This window comes from Doryrhamphus excisus, chromosome 13, assembly GCF_030265055.1.
Source record: "Doryrhamphus excisus isolate RoL2022-K1 chromosome 13, RoL_Dexc_1.0, whole genome shotgun sequence".
NCBI classification, from domain to species: domain Eukaryota; kingdom Metazoa; phylum Chordata; class Actinopteri; order Syngnathiformes; family Syngnathidae; genus Doryrhamphus; species Doryrhamphus excisus.
The window spans coordinates 19,653,293-19,666,518 of NC_080478.1; the positions used below are offsets into that span (position 1 = coordinate 19,653,293).

At 37.4% G+C, this 13,226-nt stretch overlaps 1 protein-coding gene across 9 annotated transcripts in view; it reads right to left on the minus strand.

The window, feature by feature from the left end:
* Positions 1–12,295, minus strand: part of LOC131140411 (synaptotagmin-14-like) — a 51,413-nt gene extending 39,118 nt beyond the window's left edge. For 6 of the 9 annotated variants that reach the window (XM_058090816.1, XM_058090817.1, XM_058090815.1 and 3 more), the window contains exons 1-9: positions 12,123–12,295; positions 11,811–11,955; positions 11,070–11,226; positions 10,946–10,982; positions 10,122–10,261; positions 9,919–10,007; positions 4,323–4,556; positions 4,106–4,236; positions 2,158–2,253 (exon numbers count right to left, since the gene is read on the minus strand). In XM_058090816.1, the coding sequence (XP_057946799.1) occupies positions 2,158–2,253; positions 4,106–4,236; positions 4,323–4,556; positions 9,919–10,007; positions 10,122–10,261; positions 10,946–10,982; positions 11,070–11,226; positions 11,811–11,955; positions 12,123–12,258 (1,165 nt within the window). In that variant the 5' untranslated portion in view covers positions 12,259–12,295. The other 3 variants (XM_058090820.1, XM_058090819.1, XM_058090818.1) reach the window with 3 other exon arrangements.
* Positions 12,296–13,226: the final 931 nt, after the last annotated feature.

Below are 13,226 nucleotides of genomic sequence, written 5' to 3' on the forward strand. Positions count from 1 at the left end.
TCAATTAATAGTCTACCTACTGTCATCAATAGTCTACCTACTGTCATCAATAGTCTACCTACTGTCATCAATTACTAGTCTACATACTGTCATCAATAGTCTACCTACTGTCATCGATAGTCTACCTACTGTCATCGATAGTCTACCTACTGTCATCAATAGTCTACCTACTGTCATCAATAGTCTACCTACTGTCATCAATAGTCTACCTACTGTCATCAATAGTCTACCTACTGTCATCAATAGATTATCTACTGTCATCAATAGTCTACCTACCGTCATCAATAGTCTACCTACCGTCATCAATAGTCTACCTGCCGTCATCAATAGTCTACCTACTGTCATCAATAGAGTAGATAGAGTGCATATACAGTATATTCGGGTGTGGTTTCCTAAAATTGAAAGACTGAGTGACCAGGGGCAATGCAAGTCTCCTAACCAGCGTTGAGAAGTCCAGAATAGTGGACTGGTGGACTGTTACGCCACCCTGTGGGAACACCTGGTAATTGATATTTTTTAAATAGCAATAACCAGACGGCGGCATTGTGGGCATTGTCCACAATGGGGTTCTTATGTTGGGGGTGCTGGGTGGGCCGATGTGGGTGCCCTGGAGCCCGTGGTTTGCCCGGGTCTGTGCTGTGGTGGGCGGCCTGTTAAAAATGTACTTCCAGTAAATAACTACCCTGTCTGTCATGATTAGATAATGCAGTGGGGGGGCGCAGTAATGTTACTGTAATGATCGCAGAGACACACAAGCACCAGACTTTAATCCCCTCAACAGGTTTTTATTGCAGGTTTGACTTCTCTCTCTTAATGGGCACAAGAATCCCTCGTAAATATCGAATAAAAATCACAGTCTACCGTTGAAGCTGCTACCCACACCAAGCTAAAACTTAACTCTGAATCCCCGATATCACTTCCTGTCAGCCCACCACCCAGCTCCCCCAGCACCAGAACTAGAGCATAAATCACATGATCAAATCACACAAGTCTCTATGTCTATTAAATTAAATCTTAAATGCTGGTGGCCAGCCAATCACAGGGCACATATAGACAAACAACCATTCACACTCACATTCATACCTATGGACAATTTGGAGTGGCTAATTAACCTAGCATGTTTTTGGAATGTGGGAGGAAACGGGGAATGACGAGGAGAACATTCAAACTCCACACAGAGATGGCCGAGGGTGGAATTGAACTTGGGTCTTTTAGCAGCGAGACCTGCGCGTTAACCACTCGTCCACCGTGCAGCCCCGCTAGGAAAAAAAACATTCATTAATTTTCTACCGCTTATCCTCACGAGGGTCGCTGGGGTTGCTGGAGCCTATCCCAGCTGTCTTCACCCTGGACTGGTGGCCAGCCAATCACAGGGCACATATAGACAAACAACCATTCACACTCACATTCATACCTATGGACAATTTGGAGTCGCTAATTAACCTAGCATGTTTTTGGAATGTGGGAGGAAACCGGCGGGGAGAACATGCAAAATCCACATAGAGATGGCTGAGGGTGGAATTGAACTTGGGTCTCCTAGCTGCGGGGCCTGCGCGCTAACCACTCGTCCACCGTGCAGCCCCGCTAGGAAAAAAACATTCATTAATTTTCTACCGCTTATCCTCACGAGGGTCGCTGGGGTTGCTGGAGCCTATCCCAGCTGTCTTCACCCTGGACTGGTGGCCAGCCAATCACAGGGCACATATAGACAAACAACCATTCACACTCACATTCATACCTATGGACAATTTGGAGTGGCTAATTAACCTAGCATGTTTTTGGAATGTGGGAGGAAACCGGCGGGGAGAACATGTAAAATCCACATTGAGATGGCTGAGGGTGGAATTGAACTCGGGTCTCTTAGCTGTGGGCCCTGCCATACAATAATATTTTTGAAAAACAAGAAATGGATTCCCATTTGCTCATGTGCATATTGCATATGCTTATCCATATGCCTATTTATAGCTCTTAATATTAATGTGTGTTTATATGGCCTCCAGTTTGTGTTTGAGCATGGATAGTTCCTCCATGTCAATGTTGCTGCCTCCGCACACAATTACCAGCAGGGGGCCCAAGTGAACGGGTAGGCGACCTGAAACGAGTCGGACAAAAAATACTGTCACGATATCACCTCTTATTGTCGGAATGCAGTAGCACCTTCAGCACCTTCAGCCTGTAGTCTCTGCACGAGCCCACTGTAGACGGCTGCTAGAGCCGCTCCGCAGGCCAACTCCACCAGGACGCGCTCCTCATCTAACAGATGCACAGTAGACCCAAATTATGACCATTGTATTGTTTGGACTCGGTTATAATAATATGACTATAAAGCAATATTTTGAATGGCAAGAAGTACAGTGAACCAAGATCTGGACCTGGTCTGCTTTTTTAAATTTCGCTTTATACTAAAGTTCTGTTGCTGAAAACAATAAAACTTTTTCTACCTTTTCTTGACATTAACATATATATAAATCCAACAGTCAATACCTAAGAAAAATTGAAGATGAATAAAAGTGGGGGTCTAATGTGTGTTGTAGATCAGGGTTTCAAGAACTTTACCAACTCTGGGCCCACTTGCAAATCTAAAAAATGTCTGAAGTCCACCTTTGTCCTATAAACAGTACATAGACAAAATGCTGCGTTCTCATAGCACTTTATTATCACATTATTATTATTATTATTATTATTATTATTATTATTATTATTATTATTATTATTATTATTATTATTATTATTATTATTATTATTATTATTATTATTATTATTATTATTATTAATAATAATAATAATTATTAATAATAATAATAATAATAATTATTATTATTATTATAATATTATATAATTATAATTATTATAATTATTATATAATTATATAATTATTATATAATTATTATTATTAATAATAATAATAATTATTATTATTATTTTTATTAGAATAATAATAATAATAATTATTATTATTATTATTATAAATAATTAATGATTATTAATATTATATAATAGTTTTTTAATTTTGTAATTAATATTATTATTATTATATTTTTTAATTAATATTATTAATATCATTATTATTATATAATTATTATATTACAAACAATAATAATTATTATAAATAATTAATTAATATTAATATTAATAATTTTATATATAATATTAATTAATATTATATATTATATATATAATATTAATTAATATTAATTAATTAATATTAATTAATTAATATTATTATATAATAGTTTTTAATTTTTTAATTAATATTATTATTATTATATTTTTAAATTAATATTATTAATATCATTATTATTATATAATTATTATATTAATAATAATGATAATAATAATAACTATAAATAATTAATTATTATTAATATTATTATATAATAATGTTTGTATTAATAATGATAATGATTATTATTATAAAATAATGAAAGCTTTAATAATCATTATTATTAATATTATAATATAATTATTATATTAATAATAATAATGATTAATATTATAATATAATTATTATATTAATAATAATCATGATTACTGGCTGATTTCACATTTACAATTTGGATCATGGAAAGAATGGCAAGTACTAAAGTTCTGTTGCTGAAAAACTTTTTATACCTTTTCTTGACATTAATATATATGGGTCAAAATTCACCCCAACACCATAGATGTTTCTTTAGTGATTAATACTAAAATGAGAAAATAAATAAAAGTAATTGATTTAAGAGATATGTTCTATAGCCCTCAGTAATATCCAGGTAATAAAAGAACCTTCAATTTATGAATATGATTCTTTTGAGGTTCATTTTTACCATTTTTGGAAATAGAAATGGAGGGGTATAGTGACAAAAAAAGGCCTACATGCCCACACCAAAAGTATTAAAAGCAACATTTTCATGCATGAGGAAGCCTAAGAAGGTAACCAAGACATGAGAAGCAAATTTGATGGTAACTTATTGTGTATTTTATAGCTGATTTAATACATGAGTCAAAACCGACCCGTCAACATAAGAGATGATACCAGAAAGCTAACACAAGAGGAAGGCTAATACAGCAAAATGACACCCATCTGAAAACGTTTTTTTTTCCAATAACGAGAAGAAACACTCACCCAGGAATGTCTCCACGGCACCAAGCGCCTGCTCGTCAGTCACCAGTTCCGAAATGATTGTGACTTCATTACTTTGAGTGTATTCAAACGCTTTCCTGCAGGCTGTCTTCGCCCCAAGACACGTGGCTTCGCTGTGGAGCGATAAAACGCAAAACATGCTATTTTAAAGCCGAGCTACAGTGCTAACGTGTTACATTGTCAAGATAAGGAATTGGACCTGGTGATGTCATCCAAGGTGACCATCCTCCCGGCCTTAACGGACGCATTCAAACAGTCGGCCCCGACGGTCTCCATGGCAATGATGGGAACATCCACCCAGCCTACGTCCTTCAGGCCCTGGACGACGCCGCAGAGGAGCCCCCCTCCACCCACAGATACCAACACCGCTCCAGGCTTGACGCTGGGACCCAGGGTGCTTGCAGCCTCTGTGATGACACTGGAATTGCCCTGCCTTGTTGCATCAATTAAAAGAGGAATACAAATCTATGGTCAAATGGATCACCGATACTTGTGTATCAATATTGTACAATCAGGTTTTAGCTTGGCGTAGTTTTGGGTCCACAAAATGAAGCCCATGCTCAAATAAAAAAAAATTAGATGAAGTATAAAATAGAAAAATAATAATAAAAAAAATAAATTTTTATTTTATAAAAAAATAAAATAAAAATCACTGGCATTGTTAACCGTTATTAAAGGGATAACCACACGGAAAAAGGGACACACTTTGCCTATGTTTCCGTCTTTTTGAAGGAGAGAACGTTGGTTCGATCCAAGCCATGATTGGTATTGGTAATGATAATGGTAATGGTTTTATTTAATTTGAACATGCATCAGATTACAATTGAATGCATCCCATAATCAGTTCCCAGTTCCACATGTCCAAAAGGAGTAGGAAGAAGCAAAGCTTATTAAATCCTACCCCTCCATCTGGTACTTTTACAATCACTAACTGTTACATTTGTTCACTTCCTGCCTTTCTAATATAATATTTTTTCTAATATAATATAATATAATATTTTTCTAATATTTTTTTATTATTTTTTTATTTAATGAAAAAAAATTAAAAAATTAAAAAATTGTGTTTTTAATTTTTTATATATTTTTGTTTAATATTTTTTAATGGTTTTATTTCCGCTTATTAAATCCTACCCCTCCATCTGGTACTTTTACAATCAGTAACTGTTTTTAACATTTGTTCACTTCCTGCTTTCCTAATATAGTTAAAAAAAAATTTTTTATTTAAAAAAATTTTTTTTAATTTTAATTAAATTTAATTAATAATTTTTTTCAATGGTTTAATTTCATTTGAACATGCATCAGATTACAATTGAATGCATCCCATAATCAGTTCCCAGTTCCACATGTCCAAAAGGAGTAGGAAGAAGCAAAGCTTATTAAATCCTACCCCTCCATCTGGTACTTTTACAATCAGTAACTGTTACATTTGTTCACTTCCTGCTTTCATAATATAGTCTAAGTTTTTTTTATTTTAAATTATTTATTTTTTTGTCACGTACCAAAGTACTCGGTGATATGAGCATCCAATGCCATAATGGGTACCATAGTAACTGTCAATATAGTGATATATAATTTGTGTCAGAAGGAGTCATCTGTTGTATTCGGTGGATTCAGCAAAAAAAAAATAAATGATGAAAAATTTGTTTCATATTGTATCATATTCATATTACTCCCAAACATTTTTTAAATTCAAATAAACTTTACAACGCCTGTAGGGAGTTGTCAAACATGAATGAGTTTTTCCTTCAACTTATAAACAGTAATCACCTTTGAGCTGACATTAATTTGATTGCTCAAATATTGACAATCCTGTATTTTTTAAAACACATATGCCGTTATTAGCCCTGTAAAATATTTATACAGTGTTTGACGTATTTCTCTATTTGACAATTCACGTTCTGGTAGTATCCGGCTTTTCGACTCACTGACAGTCAAACACATGCTAATTAATAGCATCAGCATTCATGTGCTGTTTACCATCGCTTTTATACAGCAAACTGTAGGCCCGTCACCATAATATACTTTGCTAGATGATAACTGATCAACAAATTATTGCCGATAAACGATATTATTGTCAATATTATTTTGAGACCATTTTTTTTTTATGAGAAAATGTTCGCAGAAAATATGGAATTACCCTAAATGTGTAACTGTTCATTCTAACATTATATACATAAGCCTGGTAAAATACTACAATATGTTGCAGTATACACTTTGCAATATTCAGTTGTTTTTTTGTCAGTTTTCGTATAATTAGGCTGGTGATATACATAAAGTCAGGTGGAAAATTTTACTGGGAAAAATACAGTAAAGTAGAACCATCCATTTTCTATGCCGCTTATCCTTACTCGGGTCGCAGGGGTATGCTGGAGCCTATCCCAGCTGTCTTGGGGCCAGAGGCGGGGTACACTCTGGACTGGTGGCCAGCCAATCACAGGGCACATATAGACAAACAACCATTCACACTCACATTCATACCTATGGACAATTTGGAATTTCGCTAATTAACCTAGCATGTTTTTGGAATGTGGGAGGAAACCGGAGTAGCCCGGACAAAACCCACGCATGCACGGGGAGAACATGCAAACTCCACACAGAGGGTGGAATTGAACTCGGGTGTTCTAGCTCTGAGGCCTGCACGCTAATCACTCATCCCGGTTGTAAACATTCATTCATTCATTTTCTACCGCTTATCCTCACTAAGGTTTCGGTTATGCTGGAGCCTATCCCAGCTGTCTGCGGGCAAGAGGCGGGGTACACCCTGGACTGGTGGCCAGCCAATCACAGGACACATATAGACAAACAACCATTCACACTCACATTCATACCTATGGACAATTTGGAATTTCGCTAATTAACCTAGCATGTTTTTGGAATGTGGGAGGAAACCGGAGTACCCGGAGAAAACCCACGCATGCACGGGGAGAACATGCAAACTCCACACAGAGATTGCACGGGGTGGAATTGAACTCGAGTCTCCTAGCTGTGAGGCCTGCTAACCACTCGACCACCGTGCAGCCGGCATTTTTTTTACATTATTTTCACAAACATACACAGTCATCCATTTTCTATGACACTTAACCGTAACCCTACACCCTGGACTGGTGGCCAGCCAATCACAGGGCACATATAGACAAACAACCATTCACACTCACATTCATACCTAAGGACAATTTGGAATTTCGCTAATTAACCTAGCATGTTTTTGGAATGTGGGAGGAAACCGGAGTAGCCCGGAGAAATGATGAAACCTTATTTTCGCTCCAACTAATTAGTTTGCTACTTAAATTCAGGTTCAAGTGAAAATGAAATTCACCATGCCGGGAGGTTTTGGCAAACAGAAGGCTAAAATGTCAACAGGGTGTTTTAAATTTCACCAACAACTGAGCTGACAGTAGTTTGACTGGCAAAGTGTTGACATTACATTTTTTTTTCTTAATTAGACATGCCACTACTACTACACCACATGGTGTTTATACAGTCTTTTCCCCAATCTGTAAATGTGAAACTCTGGCAAGGATAACGGTGAAAATTAACTAGCTATGAAAAACATTCTGCATAGTGCCGACGCCCCAAGAAGTCCACCCCATCTGGACTCAGTGCTCCTCCAGTTCCGTTCCCACAGTGAACGCTACAGGACTCCGTTTATTTCATACGCTATCCAGCTCTACAATACCAATACCAAAGATACTGTCAAAAGATACTTGTATTTACTTATATTTACACACACAATTTGTATTATACAAATCTTGTTTATCTTATATTCATTTTATTTAATTCATATTCTGTTCATATTGCGTTCAATTTTATTCTGGAACTACTGTCGCCAAGCAATTTTCCTTGTGGTTCAATAAAGTCTGCCTAAACCTAACGTTAATATTTGATCTGTCAAATTAATATCAGCTCATGAGTGAGATGAAAAAAAAAAACACATTCACGTCTTAGCCTTCTGTTTGACGACCCCTACGGGCATTGTAGATTTTATTTTTGTCTACAATTATTCTAATACTGTTTGAATCGAAATGCAAGTTTGGAAGTAATATGAATAGATAGGGAACAAATTATTCAAACATTTATTTTTTTAGAGCAAAATAACGCAATATACTGAACAAAAGAGATTCTTCTTCTTCAACACAACCAAAGTGGCGTTCTTCACTTCAAAAAGGGGAATAATAGGGGACCAAGTGGGTCCCATTTTCCCATTAATACTTTTGTTTCTAAATACTGGAAGATTGAGTGTTGCTATGTATTTTATACTTAATCTGTGTTTTTTCATGCGGGTTTGAGTTTGAGGTGTCAGATGTCATTCAAAACCATATATTTTAACCTATAATGCTCATTTTTATACCCTTTGTATCGAGTTGTGGACTCCTATAGAGCAGCTACACACAATAAACACACGATTAACTTTGAGATCTTCCAGAATCTGCACCTATTCGACTTGTATTTCCTTGGATTCCAACCTGGCCTGACCGAGGAGGAGCACTCATTGTCGGACACACTTTGTCAAAGGCGGTTGTGGAAATGTGGTCATAACACGTTTTTGTTGTTTTTTTTTTTCGGGCAGTGTGGTTCTCGCCACATCTGTGGAAGCATAGCATTCATTCATTTTCTACCGCTTTTTCCTCACGAGGGTCGCGGAGCCTATCCCAGCTGTCTTCGGGCGTAAGGCGGGGTACACCCTGGACACCCTGGCCAGCCAATCCCAGGACAATAGACAAACAACCATTCACACTCACATTCATACCTATGGACAATTTGGAGTGGCTAATTAACCTAGCATGTTTTTGGATTGTGGGAGGAAACCGGAGTACCCGGAGAAAACCCACGCATGCACGGGGAGAACATGCAAACTCCACACAGAGATGCCCGAGGGTGGAATTGAACCCTGGTCTCCTAGCTGTGAGGTCTGTGCGCTAACCCCTAGACCACCGTGCCGTGTTTCTGACTTCAGCAACACTTCGGCGGATACGTCGATGTTCACAAAAACAGTCCTCTGCCTGAGCTTGTTTCATAAACAGAAACGCAGAGCTTGGCGGAGGGCGGACTAGCGAATCTAAAAATAGTGGTTAGGCAAAATCGTTCATTTCGGTGAACCGGATCATTCCGGTTCATTCGGTAAACAGATCGGTACATTTCGGTCATTTCGAGTCAGTGCGTTTATTCATGTTCACGTTCGTTCCAACTCAACTGTCGGTCGTGAATGAACGGCCAACGAAGTGTCGGTACAATTTCTCGGTGTCTGTCTTCAGTCAGCTAACCAACACCCACCCACCCACAGAACGAGGCGTGACGATAGGATAAGACAGGCTAGATAGGATACAGCAAAAGGAACGGTGAACTGACTCTCAAAAAAAAATCATTTGCAACTGAACGGACTGAACGGGTATTTTAGGGTTGATTCATTCGGTTCATTCCTTACGTTCACAAAAAAGAACTAGTTCTTTTGACCCGTTCGTTCATGACACACCACTAACAAGGAAGCCTGCTCCTCTGTGACATCACAAAGAGCCAGTTTTAAAACAGAGTGATTCAATAGTGTACAATTTCATTTGATTCTACAGGAATTTTTTTTGTTGATATAGACATTAAACTTACAGTATTATTCTGAAATGTGCAAAAAAAAAAAAAATCACATATGCCCAAGCATGCTTATTATTCACAACCCCTAGCAGCCCTCTGGTCGCTGCCTCAAATCAACTCTCCTTTCCCCTTCCTGCCCAAGCTGCATCAAAAACCCGACAAAACAAATAATAAGAACTGAATCAAGTTGCCCATGACTAATTAGCACCTACCATATCAAAGGATGGTCAAACGGAGGCACATAGACAAGTCCTTCGGTCTCAGCAATTCTAAGCGCCTCGGCGTGAGCATCATCCCAGACCTGTGCAAAGGGTTCTTATGCATTATTCTCGACATCATGTACTATTTCTTAAAAATAGCAATAAAAAAATGCATATTAAGATAATGATAGACAGCAAAGACAACGATGCTCTACCTTGCCCACCACTTTCACAGTAGCACCTTGCTCCTGTAGTCTCTGGACAACAAACTGAGGGGTTGTCGAGGGAAGTATAACGGTGGCCGGCACGCGCATTTTTCGAGCTGCATAAGCAGCCGCCATCCCAGCATTCCCACCTGGAACAAGACATGTTTTGTTATAGTTGAACTAAGCCAGGGGTGGGCAAACTTTTTGACTCGCGGGCCGCATTGATATAACAAAATTTCCGGGGGGGCAGACTATATATTTTACACGTAACAGTCCACCTGGTATTATTGTATCTGTAAAATTGTCATGCAATCTGCTATTATTATTTATTATTTTATATTTATATTTAAATATTTTAAAAATAATAAAATATTATAATAATTAAAATAAAATTAAAATAATAATTATTATATTATTATTATGTAAAATATGCAAATATAACAATATTATTATATATAATTAATATAATAATTAGCATTAATATAATAAATATAATAATCATAATAGTTATAATAATAATATAATTATTATTATTTAAATTTTTATTATTATTATTATGTGCTTGTGTCTCTTTTTTCAGGAGCACTTTGTAAACAACAGACCATGTCAAACAACCAAATTGATACAACCACCAAAAAGGTTGGCTCAGGCCATGATGCCAGGTTGTATGTTGACTTTAAATTAAATACTTTTGAAAGATTGGGCGGGCCGTATTCAAACACTTGGCGGGCCGGATGTGGCCCCCGGGCCGTAGTTTGCCCACCCCTGAACTAAGCTATCTCCTGCCACCATGTGGAATCGACGGCATGACCGGGTTGTATTTCAGATACAACCTGAGGAACAGACGATTCCTTTAGATCGTGGCGCAAGCTGAAAAGGAGAAAAGTGACATGTAATGGAGTCCCATAGAGTAGAGTACATGTACATGATTCTCTACTGAATGGGGGGTCTTTTTACCTGCTGGCACAGGTGTCCGATGCCACGTATCTTAAAAGAACCAGAGGGCTGGGAATTCTCCATTTTCAAATACACGGTGGTTCCCACACGTTTGGACATGGCGATGCTCTCCAATAGCGGCGTGTTGACATGCATATGTTCAGCCATGGCGTTAGAACTGGAAAGTAAACAACTTATTTTAACACCATATGTCAGGAGCGGGCAAACTTCTGGACCACACTGGCTTAAAAAATGTGGCAATGCGGCTGTCTATATATATATGGTTTGCCTGCTTGGTGCGCCAGATGTGGCCCATGGGCCGCAGTTTGCCTATCCCTGCCATATGTGCATGATTGATGGGAGTTGATGGTAATATTTACGAATAACTGATACTAAATCAATCACTTCCACTTAACCCTGCGTCAAAAATAGTCATACTACTTGTTTAATAACTATAAACTACTAAACAATCAAATAAATTATAAAATTATGGTGACATTTCACAAACAGGTACATATCCAGAGAGTGCACCACACAAGCAATATTGGCAATCATCAATTCAGTAATAATAATAACATTAATTAATGGGCAAGAAAACTTTATGTTAGCTCAATTGGCTTAGAAAGCATTTGACTTTGAAGACAACATCAAACATGTTAAACTAACGAGGGTAAAGATAATAAAATAAACAAAAATACAACGTACCCGTGACACTTAGTGAGTACAGCAGCACAGAAAATGGATGGCCAAATAAAACGTTACCTACTGGACCCCAGAAAGCAACACGACGTTCTGCCTTCAGCTCCGACTGAGCCACAACTGCGTCCAGGATCTGTGAGTTCCAGGGTTAGTTCCTGGGGCAGGCTTGCCCACCGTGACAGCGGAGTGCCGTCCCAAATTGGACCTGCTGGTATAATTGTACACGTTCCTAATTTTCCTCGTATAGTAATTAAAATTCCCGGCTACAGTTACGCCAGAAGTGTATCCGACGTAAAAAGTAAACCAAAACCGATTTATTTAACAGAAAAATATACAAGAGCTGTCCCAAATCCATTACTGTCGTTGCGTACTTACCGGAAATGACGAGGCAATATTTTCCCGCTTCCTTTAATCTTCCCTCCAGGAACAGCAATAACTCAATTCCCTCCATAAAATGGCGATGATTGAAGTTGGTGATGACCAATGTTTTTTTTTTCTCGATTAGGACCATCGCTGCACACTCGCCGTGAGTCTAACATCCGGGTACTCATGACGTCATTGAACTTTGCCGTCCAGTCTGCACTTGTGCCCCCTAAAGTGCACTCGTTTAATGACGTCAACAGAAAATGTCAAAATAAAACACACGCGGAAGCTTTGCAGCTTGATAATAAACCTTCAAAATAAAATAGAGTTAGAGGCGATTAAATAATAAATTTAGCGATGCTGGGATAAATATGAGATGTTATTGGCAAATAGACATTACAAAGTCGACTATAGCATATTATTAGTCTAAAATATGCATATTTAGGTAAATTGTACATATCTTTCGCTGAGGTTATTTATATTTCAAGCATAAAAATGTCAAAATGCACTAAAATATAAATACAGTACAATGCAACTTGTGAAGTTTTCTACATTGGCCACTAGGTGTCAGTATTTCTTCAGTGACACCACCAGCTTTAATTACCTCTGCTAAGGAGGCTATGGCGTTTAAGTGTTTGTGTTCAAAATAACTTGGAAAGTTCTGAATAGATTTGGATGAAACTTTCAGGAATTGTCGGAAATGGGATACGGAAGAACTGATTAAAATTTTGTGGGTGATCTGGATCACAGTTGGAATTTTTTTAAGGTATTTTTTAACATTGCGCTATAGGACTATTTTCAGCATTTGCGCATAGAACTCAACAAAAATTGGTCAGAGCATTTGAGAAAAAAAACACAAAAAGTAGGTTATCTAAATACGTAGATAAAATAAATATAGGGCTAATATTTCTGATGTAAATCATAATATGGGGGGAACTTTGCAGAAGTTTGCGCTCTCCGAGTGCTTCCTTAGGTTTAAACCAGGGGTCTCAAACATGCGGCACACGAGTTTGAGGCCCCCGCCTTGATATGAAAGTTTAATGTTAGTGCGGCCCGCGCAAGTTTGATATGGATGCTGTATGGTATCATGTACCCAGAAAAAATTATTACGTTTGA